The sequence below is a fragment of the Porites lutea genome, chromosome 11 (genome assembly GCF_958299795.1).
Source record: "Porites lutea chromosome 11, jaPorLute2.1, whole genome shotgun sequence".
Taxonomy (NCBI): domain Eukaryota; kingdom Metazoa; phylum Cnidaria; class Anthozoa; order Scleractinia; family Poritidae; genus Porites; species Porites lutea.
This window is the reverse complement of record NC_133211.1, coordinates 12,303,583-12,326,695: the sequence shown is the minus strand read 5'-3', so window position 1 is coordinate 12,326,695 and position 23,113 is coordinate 12,303,583. Positions and strand designations below refer to the sequence as shown.

Sequence of the window (23,113 nt, the reverse complement as noted above, 5' to 3'; positions counted from 1 at the left end):
TTATTTGTGACATGACAAACATCTTCCAATAATCTATGAACCATTTTCCACTCACACTGTTTTTGTTTCAAACACGAGACGCAGAAACCTTGTTCGAAAAGCACATAGTATATGTTTCGACTGAATGGTTACATCGCAGGATTTTATTTTCTCACACGTTTTTTTTTTTGTTTTTCATTTTAGAATACCTACCGTTCGCCAGTATATACAACATCTCAGCGTCGCAACGCTATGGGAGTGGGTTTAGTGTTTGAAGCAGACTTGGCGACGCATGAACATATTTCTCACTGGGTGTTGCAGGGTGTATGCCTAACACTTAACTCAGACTAGAATGCGTTATTGCTACCAGTTAACCAACTTTGTGCAGTACTGTTATTCTGTTATTTCATCAGCAGACACTTCTTGTAAATGTAAATTCTTTATCCTTTTCTTATTAAGATCTTCACTTTTTAACATACGCAATTTTCTTTTGCAAATTAATCAGTGGCAAACAAAATTGTTTAAGATCATAAATTTTACTGTTCTTTATATTCCTAAATCTGCTCTGCTTCGCAGATACTTTCTTACGCAAAGTTAATAACCTCACGCGATTCTTTTACGAGAGAAGAAGGGAGGGAATAAGAATAACAGATATTCATACGTATTACTTGCTTGGGATTTGTCATACGAAGCAAAACCATTTTTTGAAGTAGGAAGTTTTAAGTTTGTATTTTGTTGCGTTTTGCTTCTATTCCAGTGACATGTTAATTTATTAGAATTATTTTGTTTAAGAGTGTTTAAAAAAATATTATTGTATTTTGTGTTGTAAATAAAATATATCAGGCCTTTTAAAAAGGCACTTACTAAAAAAATTAGAAATTTTCTCTGACTTGTTTTTTCTTTAAAACAGGCCTAGATAAACTATTTGATTATGCTCTGGACAGAAAGCAAGGCTATAAAAATAACATTAGCACAAAGTCGAAAAATTCGTATTTTTCCAAAGTGATTAACCCATGGTTTTGGCCAAAAATTTGAAATTTCCTCTCGGATTGTTTTTCTTTAAGATAGGCCTAGATAATCTATTTGATTATGTTCGACATAGAAAACAAGGCTTTGTGGACCATAAAAATGACATTAGAGCGACGTCGAGGGTCTAGAAGGAAAAGACACTATTCGGGACTATAAAAATAATAATTTTGTAAAGTGTGAAAAATAAGTATTTTCCAAAGGGGTTAACCCACGGTTTCAGTAAAAAAATTCAAAATGTTTTCTAGTTTGTTTTTGATTTAAATAGGCCTAGAAATAATATTTAGTGATGTTCTAGGTACAAAACAAGGTTTTCACAATAATAAAAATGTCAATTTGGAAAAGTTCAAAAAAAGGTATTTTCCAAACGGATTAACCCATGGTTTTGGTCAAAAAAATTTGGAAAAAATTCAAAATTTCTTCTAGTTTGTTTTGTCAGTGAAATAGGCCTAGCAATAATGTTAAGCTATGGTGTAGAGGACAATAAAAATGTCAAATTTGTAAAGTCCAAAAAAATGGGTATTTTCCAAACGGGGATAACTCATGGCTTTGTTCCAAAAATGCAAAATTTCTTCTAGTTTCCTTTGGAGTGAAATAGCCCTAGTAATAATGTTAAGCTATGGTCTAGACGGAGAAAAACTTTTCGGGACGATAAAAATCTCAATTTTCTAAATTGTAAAAAATGTGTGTTTTCTAAAGTGGTTAACCCATGGTTTAGGTCAAAAATGAAAAATTATTTCTAGTTTGTTTTTGAGTTAAATAGGCCTAGAAATAATATATAGTCATGTTCTAGGTACAAAGTAGGGTTTTCACAATCATAAAAATGTCAATTTTGAAAAGTCAAAAAAAAATCCGTATTTTCTAAAGGGGTTAACCCATGGTAAAAATAGCCATTTTTCCAACTTTTTTTCTTTCAGGCAATAGAGGCCAGGAAAATGTCTTTTACGACGTTCTAGAACGAAAAAACGCCTTTCTAGGCTATAAAAACGAAGTTCGAAACGTTAAAAAATTGATATTTTTCCAAAGGGGTTAACCCATGGTTTTGGTCCAAAAATGGCCATTTTTCCAACTTTTTTTCTTTTGCGCAATATAGGCCAGGAAAATATCTTTTACGATATTCTAGAACGAAAAAACGCCTTTCTAGGCTATAAAAAAAAGAAGTTGAAAATTCGAAAAATTGACATTTTTCCAAAGGGGTTAACCCATGGTTTTGGTCCAAAAATGGCCATTTTTCCAACTTTTTTTTTAGGCAATATAGGCCAGGAAAATATTTTTTACGATATTCTAGAACGAAAAAACGCCTTTCTAGGCTATAAAAACAAGAAGTTGAAAAAGTCGAAAAATTGACATTTTTCCAAAGGTTGACATTATTCCAAAGACCCATGGTTTTGGTCCAAAAATAGCCATTTTTCCAACTTTTTTTTTTTAGGCAATCAAGGGCAGAAAACTCTCTTTTACGATATTCTAGAACGAAAAAACGCCTTTCTCGGCTATAAAAACAAGAAGTTGAAAAAGTCGAAAAATTGACATTTTTCCAAAGGGGTTAACCTATGGTTTTGGTCCAAAAATGGCCATTTTTCCAACTTTTTTTTCTTAGCCAATATAGGCCAGGAAAATATCTTTTACGATATTCTAGAACGAAAAAACGCCTTTCGAGCCTTTAAAAACAAGAAGTTGAAAAGTTCGCAAAATTGACATTTTCCAAAGGGGTTAACCCATGGTTTTGGTCCAAAAATGGCCATTTTTCTAACTTTTTTTTTTTAGGCAATATACGCCAGGAAAATATCTTTTACGATATTCTAGAACGAAACAACGCCTTTCTAGGCTAAAAAAACAACAAGTTAATAAAGTCGAAAAATTGACATTTTTCCAAAGGGGTTAACCCATGGTTTTGGTCCAATAATGCCCATTTTTCCGACTTTTTTTTTTTACGCAATCAAAAGCAGAAAAATGTCTTTTACGATATTCTAGAACGAAAAAAAGCCATTCTAGGCTTTAAAAACAAGAAGTTGCAAAAGTCGAAAAACTGACATTTTTCCAAAGGGTTAACCCATGGTTTTGGTCCACAAATGACCATTTTTCCACCTTTTTTTTTTAGGCAATATAGACCAGCAAAATATCTTTTACGATATTATAGAACGAAAAAACGCCTTTCTAGGCTATAAAAACAACAAGTAGATAAAGTCGAAAAATTGACATTTTTCCAAAGGGGTTAACCCATGGTTTTGGTCCAAAAATGGCCATTTTTCCAACTTTTTTTTCTTAGCCAATATAGGCTAGGAAAATATCTTTTACGATATTCTAGAACGAAAAAACGCCTTTCGAGGCTTTAAAAACAAGAAGTTGAAAAGTTCGCAAAATTGACATTTTCCAAAGGGGTTAACCCATGGTTTTAATCCAAAAATGGCCATTTTTCTAACTTTTTTTTAAGGAAATATTCGCCAGGAAAATATCTTTTACGATATTCTAGAACGAAACAACGCCTTTCTAGGCTAAAAAAACAACAAGTTAATAAAGTCGAAAATTTGACATTTTTCCAAAGGGGTTAACCCATGGTTTTGGTCCAATAATGCCCATTTTTCCGACTTTTTTTTTTTTACGCAATCAAAAGCAGAAAAATGTCTTTTACGATATTCTAGAACGAAAAAACGCCTTTCTAGGCTTTAAAAACAAGAAGTTGAAAAAGTCGAAAAACTGACATTTTTCCAAAGGGTTAACCCATTGTTTTGGTCCAAAAATGGCCATTTTTCCACCTTTTTTTTTAGGCAATATAGGCCAGGAAAATATCTTTTACGATATTATACAACGAAAAAACGCCTTCCTAGGCTATAAAAACAACAAGTAGAAAAAGTCGAAAAATTGACATTTTTCCAAAGAGGTTAACCCATGGTATTGGTCCAAAAATGGCCATTTTGCCAACTTGTTTTTTTTAGGCAATCAAGGGCAGAAAAATGTCTTTTACGATATTCTAGAACGATAAAACGTCTTTCTCGGCTATAAAAACAAGAAGTTGAAAAAGTCGAAAAATTGACATTTTTCCAAAGGGATTAACCCATGGTTTTGGTCCAAAAATGGCCATTTTTCCAACCTTTTTTTCTTAGCCAATATAGGCCAGGAAAATATCTTTTACGATATTCTAGAACGAAAAAACGCCTTTATAGGCTTTAAAAACAAGAAGTTGAAAAAGTCGAGAAATTGACATTTTTCAAAGGGGTTAACCCATGGTTATGGTCCATAAATGGCCATTTTTCCAACTTTTTTTTTTAGGCAATCAAGGGCAGAAAAATGTCTTTTACGATATTCTAGAACGATAAAACGTCTTTCTCGGCTATAAAAACAAGAAGTTGAAAAAGTCGAAAAATTGACATTTTTCCAAAGGGATTAACCCATGGTTTTGGTCCAAAAATGGCCATTTTTCCAACCTTTTTTTCTTAGCCAATATAGGCCAGGAAAATATCTTTTACGATATTCTAGAACGAAAAAACGCCTTTCTAGGCTTTAAAAACAAGAAGTTGAAAAAGTCGAGAAATTGACATTTTTCAAAGGGGTTAACCCATGGTTATGGTCCATAAATGGCCATTTTTCCAACTTTTTTTTTTAGGCAATCAAGGGCAGAAAAATGTCTTTTACGATATTCTGGAACGAAAAACGCCTTTCTCGGCTATTAAAAAAAGAAGTTGAAAAAGTCGAAAAATTGACGTTTTTCCAAAGGTTGACATTTTTCCAAACACCCATGGTTTTGGTCCAAAAATGGCCATTTTTCCAATTTTTTTTTTTAGGGAATATAGGCCAGCAAATGTTTTTTACGATATTGTAGAACGAAAAAACGCCTTTCTAGGCTATTAAAAAAAGAAGTTGAAAAAGTCGAAAAATTGACGTTTTTGCAAAGGTTGACATTTTTCCAAACACCCATGGTTTTGGTCCAAAAATGGCCATTTTTCCAATTTTTTTTTCTTAGCCAATATAGGCCAGGAAAATATCTTTTACGATATTCTGGAACGAAAAAACGCCTTTCTAGGCTTTAAAAACAAGAAGTTAAAAGTTCGCAAAATTGACATTTTTCCAAAGGGGTTAACCCATGGTTTTGTCCAAAAACGGCCATTTTTCCAACTTTTTTTTTTTAGGCCGTCAAGGGCAGAAAAATGTCTTTAACGATATTTTAGAACGAAAAAACGCCTTTTTAGGCTATAAAAACAACAAGGCAATCAAGGGCAGAAAAATGTCTTTTAGGATATTCTGGAACGAAAAATCGCCTTTCTCGGCTATAAAAACAAGAAGTTGAAAAAGTCGAAGAATTGACATTTTTCCAAAGGGGTTAACCCATGGTTTTTGTCCAAAAATGGCCATTTTTCTAACTTTGTTTTTTTTAGGCAATGAAGGGCAGAAAAAATGTCTTTTACGATATTCTAGAACAAAAAAAAAGCTTTTCCCTTTTCTACTACGAAAAAACGCCTTTCTCAGCTACAAAAACAAGAAGTTGAGAAAGTCGAAAAATTGACATTTTTTCAAAGGGGTCAACCCATAGTTTTAGTCGGAAAATGGCCATTTTTCCAATTTTTTTTTTTAGGCAATATAGGCCAGAAAAATATCTTTTACTATATTATAGAACGAAAAAACGCCTTTCTAGGCTATAAAAACAACAAGTTAAAAAAGTCGAAAAATTGACATTTTTCCAAAGGGGTTAACCCATGGTTTTGGTCCAAAAATGGCCATTTTTCCAACTTTTTTTTTTAGGCAATATAGGCCACCAAAATATCTTTTACGATATTCCAGAACGAAAAAGCGCCTTTCTAGGCTATAAAAACAACAAGTTGAAAAAGACGAAAAAATTGACATTTTTCCAAAGGGGTTAACCCATTTTTTTGGTCCAAAAATGGCCATTTTTCCAACTTTTTTTTTTTAGGCAATATTTGCCAGGAAAATATCTTTGACGATATTATAGAACGAAAAAACGCCTTTCTAGGCTATAACAACAAGAAATTGAAAAAGTCGAAAAATTGACATTTTTCCAAAGAGGTTAACCCATGGTTTTGGTCCAAAAATGGCCATTTTTCCAACTTTTTTTTTTTAGGCAATCAAGGGCAGAAAAATGTCTTTTACGATATTTTAGAACGAAAAAACGCCTTTTTAGGCTATAAAAACAACAAGGCAATCAAGGGCGGAAAAATGTCTTTTAGGATATTCGGGAACGAAAAATCGCCTTTCTCGGCTATAAAAACAAGAAGTTGAAAAGATCGAAAAATTGACATTTTTCCAAAGGGGTTAATCCATGGTTTTTGTCCAAAAATGGCCATTTTTCAAACCTTTTTTTCTTAGCCAATATAGGCCAGCAAAATATCTTTTACGATATTCTAGAACGAAAAAACGCCTTTCTAGGCTTTAAAAACAAGAAGTTTAAAAAGTCGAGAAATTGACATTTTTCAAAGGGGTTAACCCATGGTTTTGGACCAAAAATGGCCATATTTCCAACTTTTTTTTTTTGGGCAATGAAGGGCAGAAAAAATGTCTTTTACGATATTCTAGAACGAAAAAACGCTTTTCTCGGCTATAAAAACAAGAAGTTGAAAGAGACGAGAAATTGACATTTTTCCAAAGAGATTAACCCATGGTTTTGGTCCAAAAATGGCCATTTTTCCAACTTTTTTTTTTAGCTAATCAAGGGCAGAAAAATGTCTTTTACGATATTCTACTACGAAAAAACGCCTTTCTCGGCTACAAAAACAAGAAGTTGAAAAAGTCGAAATATTGACATTTTTCCAAAGGGGTTAACCCATGGTTTTGTTTCAAAAATTGCAATTTTTCCAACTTTTTTTTTAAAGCAATATAGGCCAGGAAAATATTTTTTACGATATTCTAGAACGAAAAAACGCCTTTGTAGGCTATAAAAACAAGTTGTTGAAAAAGTCGAAAAATTGACATTGTTCCAAAGGGGTTAACCCATGGTTTTGGTCCAAAAATTGCAATTTTTCCAACTTTCTTTTTAAAGCAATATAGGCCAGGAAAATATCTTTTACGATATTCTAGAACGGAAAAACGCCTTTTCTCTGCTATAAAAACAAGAAGTTGAAAAAGTCGAAAAATTGACATTTTTCCAAAGGGGTTGCCCCAAGGTTTTGGTCCAAAAATAGCTATTTTTTCAAGTTTTTTTTTTAAGCAATATAGGCCAGCAAAATATCTTTTACGATATTCTAGAACGAAAAAACGCCTTTCTAGGCTATAAAAACAACAAGTTGAAAAGTTCGAAAAATTGACATTTTTTCAAAGGGGTCAACCCATAGTTTTGGTCGGAAAATGGCCATTTTCCCAATTTTTTTTCAGGCAATATAGGCCAGAAAAATATCTTTTACTATATTATAGAACGAAAAAACGCCTTTCTAGGCTATAAAAACAACAAGTTGAAAAAGACGAAAAATTGACATTTTTCCAAAGGGGTTAACCCATGGTTTTGGTAAAAAGTTGCCATTTTTCCAACTTTTTTTTTAAAGCAATATAGGCCACCAAAATATCTTTTACGATATTCCAGAACGAAAAAGCGCCTTTCTAGGCTATAGAAACAACAAGTTGAAAAAGTCGAAAAATTGACATTTTTCCAAAGGGGTTAACCCATGGTTTTGGTCCAAAAATGGCCATCTTTCCAACTTTTTTTTTTTAGGCAATATACGCCAGGAAAATATCTTTTACGATATTCTAGAACGAAAAAACGCTTTTCTAGGCTATAAAAACAAGAAGTTGAAAAAGTCGAAAAATTGGCATTTTTCCAAAGGGGTTAACCCATGGTTTTGGTCCAAAAATGGCCATTTTTCCAACTTTTTTTTTTAGGCAATATAGGCCAGCAAAATATTTTTTACGATATTCTAGAACGAAAAAACGCCTTTCTAGGCTATAAAAACAAGAAGTTGAAAAAGTCGGAAAATTGACATTTTTCCAAAGGGGTTAACCCATGGTTTTGGTCCAAAAATGGCCATTTTTCCAATTTTTTTTTTTTAGGCAATCAAGGGCAGAAAAATGTTTTTTACTATATTCTACTACGAAAAAACGCCTTTCTAGGCTATAAAAACAACAAGTTGAAAAAATCGAAAAATTGACATTTTTCCAAAGGGGTTAACCCATGGTTTTGGTCCAAAAATTGTTATTTTTCCAACTTTTTTTTTAGGCAATATAGGCCAGGGAAATATCTTTTACGATATTCTAGAACGAAAAAACGCCTTTCTAGGCAATAAAAACAAGAAGTTGAAAAAGTCGAAAAATTGACATTTTTCCAAAGGGGTTAACCCATGGTTTCGGTCAAAAAATTCGAAATTTTTCTCTAGTTTTTTTTGTTTTGAGTGAAATTGGCCTAAAGAGAATGTTAAGCTGTGGTCTAGTAGGAAAAGAAGCTTTTTAGGACAATAAAAATGTAAATTTTGTTACGTGCGAAAAATGGGTATTTTCCAAAGGGGTTAACTCATGTTTTTGTTCTAAAATTTGAAATTTTCTCTCAGTTTGTTTTTCTTTAAAATAGGTCTAGATAAACTGTTTGATATGTTCAACATAGAAAGGAAGACCAGAAAAATGACATTAGAGCAAAATCCAACAAAACTTTTCATTTTTCTAAAGGGTTTTGTGAAAAATTTGAAATTTTCTATTAGTTTTTCTTCTTTGAAAAAAGTTCTTGATAAATTTTTCGTTTATATTCTTGATAGAATATAAGGGTTAATTGCTGGTTTTGATCAAAATTTCGAAATTTTCTCTCACTTTTTAAAAAAATTTCCCTAGAAATACTCGTTGGTTGTCTTTTAAATAAAAAACAAGGCTTTTTAGATTGCAAAAATCACATTAGAGGAAAGTCGAAAATTTGCCTTTATTTTAAAGGGGTTAACCTCTGGTTTGGTCAAAAATTTAAAATTTCTTCTTACTTTGTTTTTTTTTTTTTAAAGGCCTTGATAAACTATTTGATTATGTTCGACATAGAAAACAAGGCTTTGTAGACTATAAAAATGACATTTAAAACAAACTCGAAAACTTTGAAATTTTGTCTTAGTTTGTTTTTCTTTTAAAAAGGCCTAGATATACTGTTCCATTAAGTTCTAAAAAGAAAACAAGGCTTTCTAGACTACAATTAAAAATCAAATTAGGGCAAGGACCAAAATTGGCATTTTTCCAAAGAGGTTAACCCGTGCTTTTGGTGAAAAAATTTTAAATTTTCTCTCAGTTTGTTTTTCTTAAAAATGGGCGTAGATAAACTATATGATCATGTTCGACATGGAAAACAAGGCTTTGTAGACTACAAAAATGACATTAGAGCAAAATCCAAAAATTGCATTTTTTTAAAGGGGTTAAACCATTGTTTTTTGACAAAATTTGAAATTCCCTCTCAGTTTGTTTGTTTGTTTTTTTAATTTTCCTTGATATACTCTTTGGTTATCTTTTAGATAGAAAACAAGGCTTTCAAGAGTATTACAATGACATGAAAGCAAAGTCGAAAAATTGCCATTTTTCCAAAGGTGTTAACCCATGGTTTTGGTCTAAAATTTAAAATTTCCACTTAGTTAGTCTTTCTTTGGAAAATTACCCTAGATATACTGTTTGATTATCTTTTAGATCGATAACAAGGGTTTCTAGACTATAAAAATGAAATTAGAGCAAAGTAAAAAATTTGCATTTTTCTCATGGGGTTAACCCATGCTTTTAGTCAAAAATTAGAAACTTCCCCTAGACTTAGATAAACTATTTGATTATGTTCGACATAGAAAACAAGGCTTTATAGACCATAAAAATGACATTAGAACAAAGTCAAAAAATTTCACAAACAAGTTAACCCATAGTTTTGGTCTAAAATTTGAAATTTTCTCTTAGTTTGTTTTTCTTTTATAAAGGCCTAGATATACTGTTCGATTACATTCTAAAAAGAAAACAAGGCTTTCTGGGCTATAAAAATGACATAAGAGAAAAGTTTCACAATTGGTATTTTTCCAAGGAGTTAACCCATGGTTTTGATTAAAATTTCGAAATTTTCTGTCAGTTTGTTTTTTTTTTTAATTGGCCTAGATACTCTTTGGTTATCTTTTGGATAGAAAACAAGGCTTTCTAGACTATAAAAATCACATTAGAGCAAAGTCGAAAACTTGTCCTTTTTCCAAAGGGGTTAATCCATGGTTTTGGTCTAAAATTTGAAGTTTCCTCAAAGTTTGTTTTTCTTTTAAAAAGGCCTAGATATACCGTTGGATTACGTTCTACAAAGAAAACAAGGCTTTCTAGACTCTAGAAATAACATTAGAGCAAAATCAAAAGACTTTCATTTTTCCTAAGGGGTTAACCAATGATTTTGGTCAAAAATTTCGAATTTACTCTCAGTTCGTTTTTGTTTAAAATAGGCCTTGATAAACCATTTGATTATGTTCAACATAGAAAACAAGGCTTTGTAGACCATAAAAATGACATTAGAGAAAGCTGCAGAAATTTTCATTTTTCCAAAGGGGTCAACCCATGGTTTTGGTCTAAAATTTTGAAATTTTCTCTCAGTTTGTTTTTCTTAAAAATATGCCTAGATAAACTATATGATTATGTTCGACATAGAAAACAAGGCTTTGTAGTCTACAAAAATGACATTAGAGCAAAATCCAAAAATTGCATTTTTTTAAAAGGGTTAACCCCTTGTTTTGGACAAAATTTGAAATTCCCGCTCAGTTTGTTTTGTCTTTAAAATTTTCCTAGATATACTATTTGGTTTTCTTTTAGATTGAAAACACGGCTTTGTAGACTATTAAAATGACACTAAACCAAAGTCTTAAAATTGATACTTTACCGAAGGGGTTAACTCATTGTGTTAATGACATTTAGAAAAGTCCAAAAATTTGCTTTTTCCCAAAGGGGTTAACCCGTGCTTTTTACCAAAAATTTGAAATTTTCTCCAGTTTGTTTTGTTTGTGTTTTTTTTTTTAAGTAAGTCTAGATAAACTGTTCGATTGTGTTCAAGATAGAAAAAAAGGCTCCCTAGACTATAAAAATGAAATTTAGAACAAAGGCGAAAAATTGGCATTTTTCCATGGTTCCGCGCGGAACGTCCCCAGCGGCGAAGAGCGAGGAGAATCGGATGTTTTCGCGGGCTATTTTTTCATAAAAATGACATCAGAGCAAAGTCGAAAAATTGCCATTTTCCCAAGGGTTTAACCCATAGTTTTCGTCAAAAATTTGAAATTTCTCTTAGTTTGTATTTCTTTAAAATGTCCTAAATATAATGTTTGATTATGTTGATTATAATGTTTTATTATGATTGTGAGTGAAACTCAATTTTGCAAACAATGAGCGCGAGTCGTTGAATAGGTTGACTTATTAAAAGACTGATGTCTGGGCTATGTTCTTATCAATTACTAAGCGGGATTTCACTTACCATTTAGTGGAAATAAGGGAAGAAATGAAAGGATGAAACATGACAAGTCATTTAGAAACAGGACAAAAATATCTCCCCAACATCTAGCTATATTATATCAATAGCATTATCAATTACCAGTATATCATAAAATTAAATTGGAACACCTTTGATTATAACACTACGTTATTACTCAATTCATAATTAACGTTCCTGGGGTCACTCGCACATAAATGTGACTGGTATGCTCGTCAAAAATTAGAATGAATCCCCTAAATGATACCATTGTGGGCGAGGCTAAATGTGCGATGGCCTTTGCCTTTGTTATGGATATATCTGTACGCACAACCCTAAGTGATATACCTCTAGGGCCAAAAATATTGTTATTCCGTTCTGAGTACCCTAAGTGAGACAAAAACGGCAATTTCTATTCCTAAGAACGACATCGAGACGAGTCTGACGAGTATCCCTATCACTTTATGGGAATCCCCCCAATTTTTCCGAAATTTTCAGGATCACTGATCTAGCACATAATATTTACGATGCTGGATCAGCCCTTTGTCTTCTCCTGATTTATCTCATTAATGCATAACATGATCTAACATATTGAATTCTCAAAACTAACACTTATCGAACTGGTTGTTACGATAAGAAGGAGTGGACGAAATGAGTCACAAGCAACAAAATTAAAGTCTTACCAGTGTCCATTACGTCGAGTTGCAGTTAGATTTAGCGACACTCTAATCGAGCAATTTTCCCTCTTGTGCAGCCAGTTAACCGTAAAATTTCTTCCATTTGGATAGTCTTATTGAGAAGGTAAGTGGAAGCTTAAACTGTCAACTTCAGGTTCATAATGCATTTGCATAAATATTTCTGCCCAACATTTGTTTTTTTTTTTCCTGCTTTTGACTCTGTTTTTGTTTAACGTTTTTTAATCAACACGTTCTAAAAAGAAAAATGCATTATTAAGAAATCCTATTGAGATGAATACTCCTGGGACGTTCCCGTTTTAACATTACATAGAGGAGTTTTGTTAGCTTTTGTTAACTCGATATCTATTTTGCAAGTTCGGTTAAATTTTCTGAAATTGTTGGGATCACTAATCCAACACATATTAATGCTTTTCACGTTTACGTTAGTTGGATCAGCCCTTCGTCTTATCCTAATTTTGTTTAATGGCCAAACTGTAAAGAAGATGCCATTTTGGGATTTTTGACGTTTACCTCCTGGGCATTGACTTTGGTTGTTTTGTTGTCGTCTTGTCTGAATATCGAACTGGTTCAGTGTCACGAAGTTAAGTGTTCCAAGGGCAACTCATTTATTTTAACAATCAAGTTATAATTAATGGTTAAGCAATAATTAACGTGAATACGGAGAACCAACTTAAATCTACTTAGTGAAATGTGCAATTGAAAATTCCACTTCAGCATAGTTTTTGTGTATAAGACCACCCGGACTACGTAAATCCGTAAAGTTGTAAAGCCCTGGGCCGGTGTTCGAAGTTGGGTTAAGGTAACCCAGGGCGAAATTTGAACTCAGATATGAGAGCTTAAAAACCAAATTCAGTTAAATTCTCTTTGCCTACTAATTGATGATTGGATACTCTAAAAAGAATAGAGAAAATTATCCGAGAGAGTGCTTTTGATAAAAAGAAAACGAACCCGGGTTAAAATTTAACCCTGGGTTAGTGCTAACCGCGTTCGAACAGCTGGGTCCAGAGGGTATGATCGGCGGTTTAAGGTATTGCACGTTATGATCGTTTCATTGCCTACTCGCTCGTTTGCATTGCGACATTGTGTTCAGCTTCAGTGCTAACTATTGTAAGGAAAAACGTTTTTAACAAATCTAACAATACACTTAACAATAGCTTTGTCTAGAGCACGGTAAATCAAATTCGGCCATCAATAGTGGCTCGCTTATCATAAAAACGTACGAAAGTAAGAGGCACTTTTCGTTGAAAACAAAAAATTTATAGTTAAATACAAAAAGATTACCTTAATTAAAAAAAATATATTCTGTTACCTAAAAACTTCCTTTAATTTTTTACAAATATTGTTCTATATCTTCTAGCAATCTAAGAGTCAATGAGTCAATTCACTGCCAAAAGTGGCCAAAGACAACTTTCAACAAAACAAAACCATCTGATCTGATGTGAAAGTACTGCAAAAGAGATTAGAACCATTTTAGAAGACACCATCATTCAGTCAGGGGCGGATCCAGGATTATTTTTATTGGGGGCGAGGGGGAGGGGGTTCAAACTCTGGTTCAGAAAGGGCTGTTGAAATTTTTTGTGGTAAAGTACTTCTGCCCCACACCCCTTCCCACCAGTCGCGGTTGCACGTTATAATTCCTTGGCCCCTCAAACAGGGGTCTTTTTTGCGTGACAGCGACCGTGCTGCATAGTCATAGGAACCAAATTGTTCACTTTGAAAGCTTGCTTGAGATTGAAATTGTAGCAGGTACTTAGGAAAGACCTTCGTTGTACAAAATAAGTAAAGATCTGTTGATTTAAAGTAGAGACTGATGCGCTGAACGAGGTGAAAGAGCAAGTTTCTCAAGGATGTCTGACACGAACATGGCTGCTTGTTGTTGTTTGGCGCTCGACTCGTGTCTTGATTCCCCTTTAAGAACCGCAAAGTTTGGCATAGAATGCATTGCTGATGCGTAGCTATTGAGCAAAATGTTCTTTATTTAGTGTTTGTCTATAAATCGGATGTAAATCAGTTTCTCGATGCCGTAGAGGATTTCTGTCAATAATTTGTTAATAGCTGATTTAGCCATATTTCGGGAGTGGATTAATAACGATCAGCGGGCGACTACCACGCCGTTTTCAGTTGGAATAGAAAGTGTTTGCCTTAAGTATTTTAGCGATACAGAGTTTGTTTATAGGAAAATTGTAGAACTTCTTGTTTTTGCGTGGACTAACATTGCAACGCATCTTTTACAGGAATTTGCTTTTGGCCAGAACTTAAATGCTCTAATGATTTTTAACTTTTGGTCGGCATCACATGTTTAATCTACTTCTTGGGAAACCTAACCGTTTGTTTCATCAAAATCGGTCCAAGATTGGACTTTAATTTCGGTCCTATTGAATGCAGTTTTGACTGTGTCTCATTGATGTTCATTTTTTTATTGTTCGAGACATACAGAGTGACTACCACCAACATCTCACCAGGTGACTAATCTACGTCTCGTGTGCTCTTAATTTTGTAGCTTTAAAGTGCTAGGAAAATTGTAGAACGTATATTAATTCACTGCTGAACTGAACATCGGCTTTCGCGCACTTCGAACCCACTCGCTGAAATTTGCTATGTTTTTTTTTTAAATATTTCTCTTCCTTTCCCATTTCAAAACAAAGAAAATTGAAAGTGTTTACTTGCATCAACAAATGTTTCTGCACTTTGTTTAGACTTTGATGAGGTCAGCGCAATCCTCCAGGTACTACATATACGCGCGCTGTTGTGCAGGTCAAGTGGGGAGATGAAATTTGATAGTAGCTCGTGTATGTTAAAGCCGGTCTACTTCGCTTTTGTTAAGACCATGTTAGAGTTTTTTTTGCAAACTACACATTTCGTTACATCACCAGCACATTCGCCAAGACTAACGAGCAAAATAATCGCTAGGATAGCTTTGAGACGCGCCATTTTGATGAAGGCAAACCGTGTGGTGAGCCTCCATGCACATCGCTTGTTCAGCGGTCGCGCATGCTCATGCAAAAAAGACCCCTGTTGGCCCCTCACAGTGTACTTGAATTCTACTCGTAAAGGATGCACCCTTGGAACATCCTCCTCTTGTGTCATAATTGTCGACCAGCTGAGAAAGCAGAGACGACCACGTTTTTCCCCATTTTTGAACACCGGTCGCCAATGGCACGGGAAATACTGCTTTGCGAGCAGAGGCGAACAGATCATAGGAGGGTACCGGAGAACAATTACATTTTTGAATATCCCTGAAATTTAGTTTAGTGGCAAAATGCAACTCTTGTTTCATTAAAAAAAATCAGCCAGTTAAAAAGAGATATACGATCCTGTTGATGTTAGAATTTCAGTCTCAAACAAGCGTCAGGTCTGATAGGAGGGGAGGGCGGTCCGGAGCCCCCGAACCCTCCCCCCTGGATCCGCCACTGATTCAGTCTGGATGTGAAAGGGTTAAATACAGAGACATGCTACATAATGGGTGTAACGTTTGTGCCTGAGAGGGAAGTCCTCTGGTGTGATCATTGAAATGAAACATCTATAGTCTTCAGCAGTACTTTTTCTTGGTACTAATCTTTGTTTTAGTATTTGATTAAAATCGATAACTAATTTATGATAGCGAACGCGACCATCTGACCAATCCTTACTAAAGACTACAAAAAATGTTCTTCAAAACCAACAATTTGTTGAAAGTTTAGCAGAGCTTTCGGAACCCATTCGAATCCCTTCATCGGTGATGATAATTGCTGTTATTCGCAGCCTCATTTTAATGAGGCTGCAAAATTGTTACATAAATTGGTAAAGGGATCCGGGTGGGTTCCGAAAGTTCTGCTAAACTTTCAACAAATCGTGGGTGTTGAAGAATATTTTTTGTAATATTATGTCCCAACGGAAGAACATGCACTTACTAAAGACCTTCTACATTACATTACACAGAGCACTATTATTGTGTTGTTTCCTGAAAAAAAGAATGACAAAATCATTAGAGGATAACATTTTTCATCGTTTTTACCGCGTACATAAGTGGCGTACAGACGCACGGATGATGTCATAGTCGCCCTTTGTAAGAGAATTATGGATTCCGGAGTCCGGGAAATACCTTATTGTGGAATCCGAAATCCAGCAAATTTTTGTATAGGTAATAGCATGATTTGTAGAGATATTTGGCATAAATACTACGAGTGATATTTCGAAATTGTTATACGTAATTTCACGAGCCGTTAGGCGAGTGAAATTTGAGACAATTTTGAAATATCACAAGTGGTATTTATGCCAAATGTCACGTACAAATCATGCTATTCTTTGTTTATAATACTACCCGCAAAAGGTTTGTAATTTTCACGTGTAGGTTTTTCGAATTAAGCTGAAATACCACTGCTCTAAGCCAATCAAATTGCAGAAATTTCTCATGTAGTAGTATAAACTGCGGACTCCTGAATCCTGGGCTTTGGAATCCGGAATCCCACTAAGGATTGGAATCAGGAATCCAGTGCCTGGAATTCAGAATCCAAGACTGCCTTAAGTGTCCTTACATGGGGCGATCATAGAGAGCTTCTTTTTGCTTGTCCAACACAGCTTGCAGATTTGAAAATGATATTATTTCGGACTGAGCAAGTGAAACGTAAGCAGAAACTGCTGACAGATCACAAAAGGAACTTTACACAAAATGTGGTTTAAGTGGCTTAAAAAATTCCTACATTAAAACAAATTCTAGAACAGTAATAAAATTCCATGTTCATTAATATTAGGGATCACAGAGGACGTTAAAATATGAGAAGAACGTCAGTGAACGACTCGTCTGCGGCGAGATTGGTCACTTTATTTCGTTCATAATGCATTTTGACGCAAGGCTGAGTCATTAGCCTGAGAAAACAGCCGACATTTGGCGACGCTACCACTGGTTTCCCCGCCAAATGGCGTCTGAGAAACGAGTGCAGAAATTCCATACTGAGACGCGTCACTATCCAGATCTGGGGAGTGCTTATGATTGGTTGAAATAAATTTCCCACGCCGCACGACCAATCAGAAGCACTAGCCAGATCTGGATAGTGACGCGTCTTAGTATGGAATTTCTGCGCTCGTTTCTCAGACGCCATTTGGCGGGGAAACCAGTGGTAGCGTCGCCTAATGTCGGCTGTTTTCTCAGGCTACTAAATTATCTGTGAGATATATGAAAACAGAAAACACCTGATGCTGAAATCTATTTGCTAATACGACCAAATGTTGTTTTTGTTTGTTTGTTTGTTTGTTTGTTTAAGTTAAATGTTATGCCTTGATTTTAAGCTGAGTATAGAACTGACTTGTAATAGAGGGCGGAACACTTGTCCTGAAAGATGCTGATTGGTCAAGCAAGCCGGGTGCGAGTCAGTTTTAACCAATCACATGAACAGTCAAGAAAGACAGGCGCTCCAAACGCAAATTACATTCTACTTTCAATCTTAACAACTCTGGGAAAGAAAATTTCTCCAATTGGTGCTTTGTAAGGGAAGGGCCAGTGGAGGGCGTAAATGTGGAAAGGGTTCGCGTCGAAATCTTTTTTCTACTTAACCATGCACGGAATCGTTTAATTGTTTGTTACATTTACCTTGACTCCTTTGGCTCGGCCTTGTTTCTCTGAGCTACACCAAAAATATCCTCGTGATACCGATTAGAAGTCTAGAATACAATGTAAATAATAATAATGATGATGATGATAACAATAATAAACAATCCTTTGATGACGTTTTTGTGATATCCGGAATAATCAAGGTCAAGGTAAGTGTTATCAGCCGAGCCGAAGGCCGAGGCTGATAACACTTACAGAGACCTTGACTATTCAGGATATCACAAAAACCGAATCTAAAAGTTGCTTTATTATACATTGTCTTAAAGAAAATAAGGACAAACACAGCATCGTATGCAACACAGTTTGACATTGCTCTTGGAAATCTTGCATTGCGCTTGCGATCTACTGAAAAGTTACTAATCTGCTGGCAGATAACTAACTACTCCGTAGGTTACGATGATTTTCAAAATTAAGCCAATGAGAAGACAGATATTGAGTAAAATGTTACAATACCTGACCGTTCTCATTATTAGTAAACATGTCAACGTTTTATAGGAGACTTTTCCTAAAATATTTACCTTCATTTTCTGTATGAATTCTAGTGCTTCCTCAGCAGACAGTTTAAGGCGATCCGCGATCAAAGTCTTAATTAAAAAAAAATGGCAACAGATAAGGGTTTTAAGAATAAGACTTAGCAGTCGCAAATATGAATGAAAACAAGAAATCCTTTGATGGAAAAAGAAACGTCCTTTTCTTCTTCTTTTTCGATTTTTCTAGGTGAATGTATACCTCCACGGAAAGTTGAAAAGTGTTTGGAAACAATATGCAATGTATCAGGAGATTCAGATACAACCATAAATCCTATACAAAACAATACCTGCAAGGTGTTATTGACGCCTTCAGCCATGGCAGCGGCTCCACACACGTAGACATGCGCGTCGTTGTCAAGTATCTGCTCGCAGATGTTGGAGAATTCCTCTCTCAGTAGATCTTGAACGTAACGCTGTGAATCGAAATGAAGCGTAGATTTATTATAACTCTTGTCAAGATCTTCTTTTCCCTTCGTATCTTACGCCGTACATAATACTTTTGTATGGGGGGGGGGGGGGGGGGGCATCTTCCATTGAAAAGACCTTCCCACAGTGCGTAAAGCAAAAGAGCATTAACAAAAAAAGGGTTCCGGAAATTGACTGTACTCTCATTTCTTCATATAACAGCACTGCCTGCTCAAAGAAAGAGTATTCGATCATAAGTCAAAAATAGCCTTGAATTTGAATAAATCTGTTCGTCAGTATTAATTCTTAAAAAAGTTTAAAAGACAGTGCAGAGTAGCAGTATACGGTTATTGACCAAGTGTGAGCTCAAGATGGCTGCCGGAATATCAGTCGGTAAAACGCAAAAAAAGAAAGCAAGAACAATGCCAATATTAAGACATTTTAGTCGATCAAGCTTGCTAGTAAATACCGGATAAATTTAGCAACTCATCCTGCCCTGACAGGTAACCAATCGGAACGCAGGATTCGCTTCATCTTGCCCTCTCGCGGAAACAGCCATATTACAAAAAAGCTTTGAAGCTTTATAATGGAGAGGAGAAGTGTGACGTCACGTTACCAAGGTAGCCAAATTTCTGGATCACAACAATAGAGAGCTTTAGCACGTCAAAAATAATAGGTTCATAACAGCAAAACAACAAATTTGCACGCGCATCACGTTTTTTTGTCCCTTTTTTAGCCGTCGTTGCACGATTGCGACATGAAACTTCCTAATTTCACGTGCCGCTTTATGGAGTAGGTGAACAAAACACAGAAATTTTATTTTTATTTTTCTAAACTTTGATAGACTCTTAATACGGTCCTTTCGGATTCAACTCCAGAAATTTTGCCAACATTTTACAAATTAAATGAAAATGAATAGGATCGATGAAGTGTGAAACAGTCCAAATTCACTTTTTAAGAGACATTTTCGGTTTGTTGTCATGCAGAAATTCTGTGACCATGGCAATGTGACGTAACGACTTCTCCTCTATATGGAACCTGTAACACGGGCAGGATTTCGTCGATTTACCTTTAGCTTTTTCTTGTCTCTGGAGTATCCGGTGGATACTCTAGTCAATGCTTTGTTCTCCACCGCGTTCTGGAGTTCATCGTGATAGATATCGTCGTGTCGCGGATTTCTGCAGCCGAAGAACAGTCGTATGTCTCCCCACTGTCTTTGACCTGTTATTGCTGACGTAGGTGGACATTTGTTGTTAATGTCAAACATTCTCTGTTGCCAGAATGCGCGAAAAGGTGCGATACCCGTCCCATTCCCTACCAGGATAACTGGGGCCGAGCCATCCGACGGAAGATGGAAGGCTTGAGCACTAAATAAGACAAAAAGAGAACGACTGTCTCACAAGGCACTTGAAAACAGTCAAAGATCCTATGGGTTCATGAAAAATCACTGGAAATGCCAACTCACTCAACATAAAGACTTACTGTCTAATGTAACAGGGAACCATGTCTCCAGGTTTCAGCTGCTGAAGCCACTTGGAGCACACGCCTTGATGAAGTGGTCCTTGACCTCCTGTAAAAGATGAACAGTTGTCTGTCATACATCATTGTCTTCAACTACACATTTAGTCTGATAGCCTACCTACGTAGCGGACACGTGAGAATATATTCTGAAAATGGCCTTCTTTAACTTAAAGGTGGGGGGGGGGGGAGGGTTGAAGAATGGATTAGTATTTCCTCGAGTTAGCCAAATTTGAATAGTTTGGGTAGAATCACTTACCTCTTTTGTAATATTCAACTACTGCAGCTGTAATGTGAATTTCGTTTCCATAAACGTCCAGGGACGACGAAATTGAGTAGAATCTCTGTGAAAGAACAAGTATTTAGTATGTATGTAACGGATTGAACAAGTTTATATAGTTTTTTGTGAAAGGTAAATTGTGAGCTTTTTCCTCACTTCACATTAATGAAATAAATCTCTTCCGTTAGGGGTGGTGTTGGTGGTGTGTTATGATAGTCGTGTGTTCTATTTTACCGGTTGCAAAGCTGGCAGCTGCGTCATTAATAGGTCAGCGGTTGCTTGCACGGAAGGAAACTCCTGCAGCGTTTCCAGCATATTGCACTCTTTGCTTACAGCCCAGTCCTCGTACTGTCTTCCACCCTGAATTACAACACGAGAAAAAATAAAATAATGTTACTTCTAGAATTTGTATAGCAACAAATTCGGAATTGAATTGCTTTATTTACCTTGCCAAGCTCTTCGAGTCTTTCTTTTTCTGACGGGTTTGTTGCCTAAAAAAACATATGACAGTTGAAAGTCAAACCATTTTTTTAAAAAATACGTTTTATTAAAAATAAGTCACGCTTGGCATTTAGTTCAATCAAGAACCGGGGGAGGAGGGTTCTTGGGCGCTGTGTACTTCATTTCTTATCCCAGATACACTTCGACTTCACACCCCAAATGCATATAATAATCCCTTCTCCCCTCCTCCAATCAAAAATCCTAGATCCGCCTCTGAACAGTCGCACCCCATAATGGGGAGTAAGGGATTAGCACTCCCCTCCAACCAATGTTGCCCGGGTTCAAATCCCTGCGTCGACGCCATATGTGGGTGAGTTTGTTGTTGGTTCTCTCCTTTGCTCCGAAAGCTTTTTGTCCGGGTGCTGGGGTTTTCCCCTCTCCCCAAAAACCAACATTTCCATTTCCAAATTGGATGTGCTACCTCTAAATCATTATTTAAAATGCTACACAAGCAACTGACCACATCTGCTCAATGTGCGGAAGGGACTGTCATTCCCGAATTGGTTTTTACCAGCCACGCAAGGCGATGTTCGACAGCCGCAAATCAGAGCTCGACACCATAGTCTTGAGATTGAAGGATGCCAACATGATTTAAAAAGCCCACGACATGTCAATCAACTTACCAGTCTTGCAAGGTAGCTAAGCATCTGAGGAGTTGGAATACTTGTTATGTCGAGGTACCTTGTCAGTGCCTCTCGCAAAGTACATCCAGGTGAAAAACGATGAAACGGCTCCCATGTTTTTAACCTGCCTTGTTTGCCTAGACAAAACAAACAGGCTACGTTTAGCGTTGATACAATTAAAGTGGCTATGTGAAGCTGTGAAGCAGCCAAAGCGGAAGCACAAGACAGAAAGTGTTGGTCAGACAGCGTGGAGGCCTTATGGGCCTACTGGCGCAATGAGACATGATGATGATGATAATGATGTAGAGCAATTTGCTATCTTCCTAAAAAGCTAAAACTTGTTTTAGCATCAATTAAATTCCAAAAGTAATGGTCCAGTTTTGTAATTTTAGGACTAAATTTAGGCACTGAAACTCTTTCCTGTCGTCTGTTTTAAGAATTACAAGGATCAACAAGGATTGAGACGTGGGCCAAATTTTTTCAAGTTTAAATAATATCTCGGCCTGCATATTAAATCACCAAAAACATTATTATGGTTAGTACTCCCTGACAAAATTTGTTTCATAGATATCTTCTTCATATCTCTACAGGAGGAATATATTTTTGGGTCACGTCACTAAGGTCCTGTTTATATGGAGATGGGGGACCCCAGGTAGGTGAGGTAACCCTCTTAGGTGGGGTAACCCTCATCTATCTAGGGTCCCCCACCTCCATGTAAAGAGGCCCTAAGTAATGACTTCGGCACAGAATTGATTTCAAACAGCGATAACCATAACGTTGGCTGGTGGTTTACCTGAATCCTCTCGAGCGACTTCAATCCTGATTGGTTGGTTTGGATCAGGTTTATCGTGCGTCACGTTAATCAGCTGCTGCACTAGATCAGCTTTGTTGGCGGGAAATATAGCCACGTGATCTCCTGGTTCAAATGCCAATTGTTTTCTACTTCCTTCGATGTCTAGTTTCACCAAAATAGTGGAACGACTGATGAAAAGAAAAGTAAGTACACGACTGAGAGGGTTTATTGAGACAATGTGATGGGAATTTCAATATTTCGATTCAAATAAGTGCCACTTAGGCGTTTTGGAATAAAACGCAAAACTCATTGTCACATTGACCAGTCACAGCAAACAGAGAACGTCAGGCAACTGAGGGCAATTGTACTTAAAGTGCGGGAAAAACCAGAAGCTGATCGCAACGAGCCACTTTCACAAGGACGCCAATTTACTATCCCTATAATTATTTTATCCTTGGAAATCTAGCCAGATTTTTGAAAACGTTGTCGCCAAATGAACCTTTTGCGTCCAACATTTTTTTTCGGCCAAAAACTCCAAAGTAGCCATTATAAAAACTAAGAGTTCAACCATTGCTTTTTTCTCTTCTCCTCCTTTCCTTCTCCTCGCTCTTTCTCTTTCTCCTTTCCTTTTCCTTCGTTACTGTGGGCTTAAAAAACCTGCCTTTGACGCCTCTTCACCCAAATGACCGCGAATTTCGTTAGGTTGGTTTTCAAAAAATCGGTTAGAAATAAGTAGCAATATATCCGGAAAAGACGGTAAAAACCTACAAAGTGCACAATGCAAACAGAGTGGGATCAAATTAGGTTTCT

General features: G+C 35.8%; 2 protein-coding genes across 2 annotated transcripts in view; one reads left to right on the top strand and one right to left on the bottom strand.

The window, feature by feature from the left end:
• Window positions 1-691, top strand: part of LOC140952825 (dynein axonemal heavy chain 10-like) — a 55,911-nt gene extending 55,220 nt beyond the window's left edge. The window contains exon 64 of the mRNA XM_073402275.1: window positions 184-691. Coding sequence (XP_073258376.1) covers window positions 184-330 — 147 coding nt within the window. The 3' untranslated portion in view covers window positions 331-691. The remainder of the gene's footprint in view (window positions 1-183) is intronic.
• A 14,396-nt stretch (window positions 692-15,087) lies between these two features.
• The window catches only part of LOC140953408 (nitric oxide synthase, inducible-like), a 44,582-nt gene continuing 36,556 nt past the window's right edge, over window positions 15,088-23,113 (bottom strand). The window contains exons 21-31 of the mRNA XM_073402891.1: window positions 22,304-22,491; window positions 21,511-21,647; window positions 20,833-20,877; window positions 20,621-20,746; window positions 20,366-20,450; window positions 20,071-20,158; window positions 19,658-19,955; window positions 18,471-18,596; window positions 18,172-18,237; window positions 17,633-17,703; window positions 15,088-16,006 (exon numbers count right to left, since the gene is read on the bottom strand). Of these exons, the coding sequence (XP_073258992.1) occupies window positions 15,967-16,006; window positions 17,633-17,703; window positions 18,172-18,237; window positions 18,471-18,596; window positions 19,658-19,955; window positions 20,071-20,158; window positions 20,366-20,450; window positions 20,621-20,746; window positions 20,833-20,877; window positions 21,511-21,647; window positions 22,304-22,491 (1,270 nt within the window). The 3' untranslated portion in view covers window positions 15,088-15,966. The remainder of the gene's footprint in view (window positions 16,007-17,632; window positions 17,704-18,171; window positions 18,238-18,470; window positions 18,597-19,657; window positions 19,956-20,070; window positions 20,159-20,365; window positions 20,451-20,620; window positions 20,747-20,832; window positions 20,878-21,510; window positions 21,648-22,303; window positions 22,492-23,113) is intronic.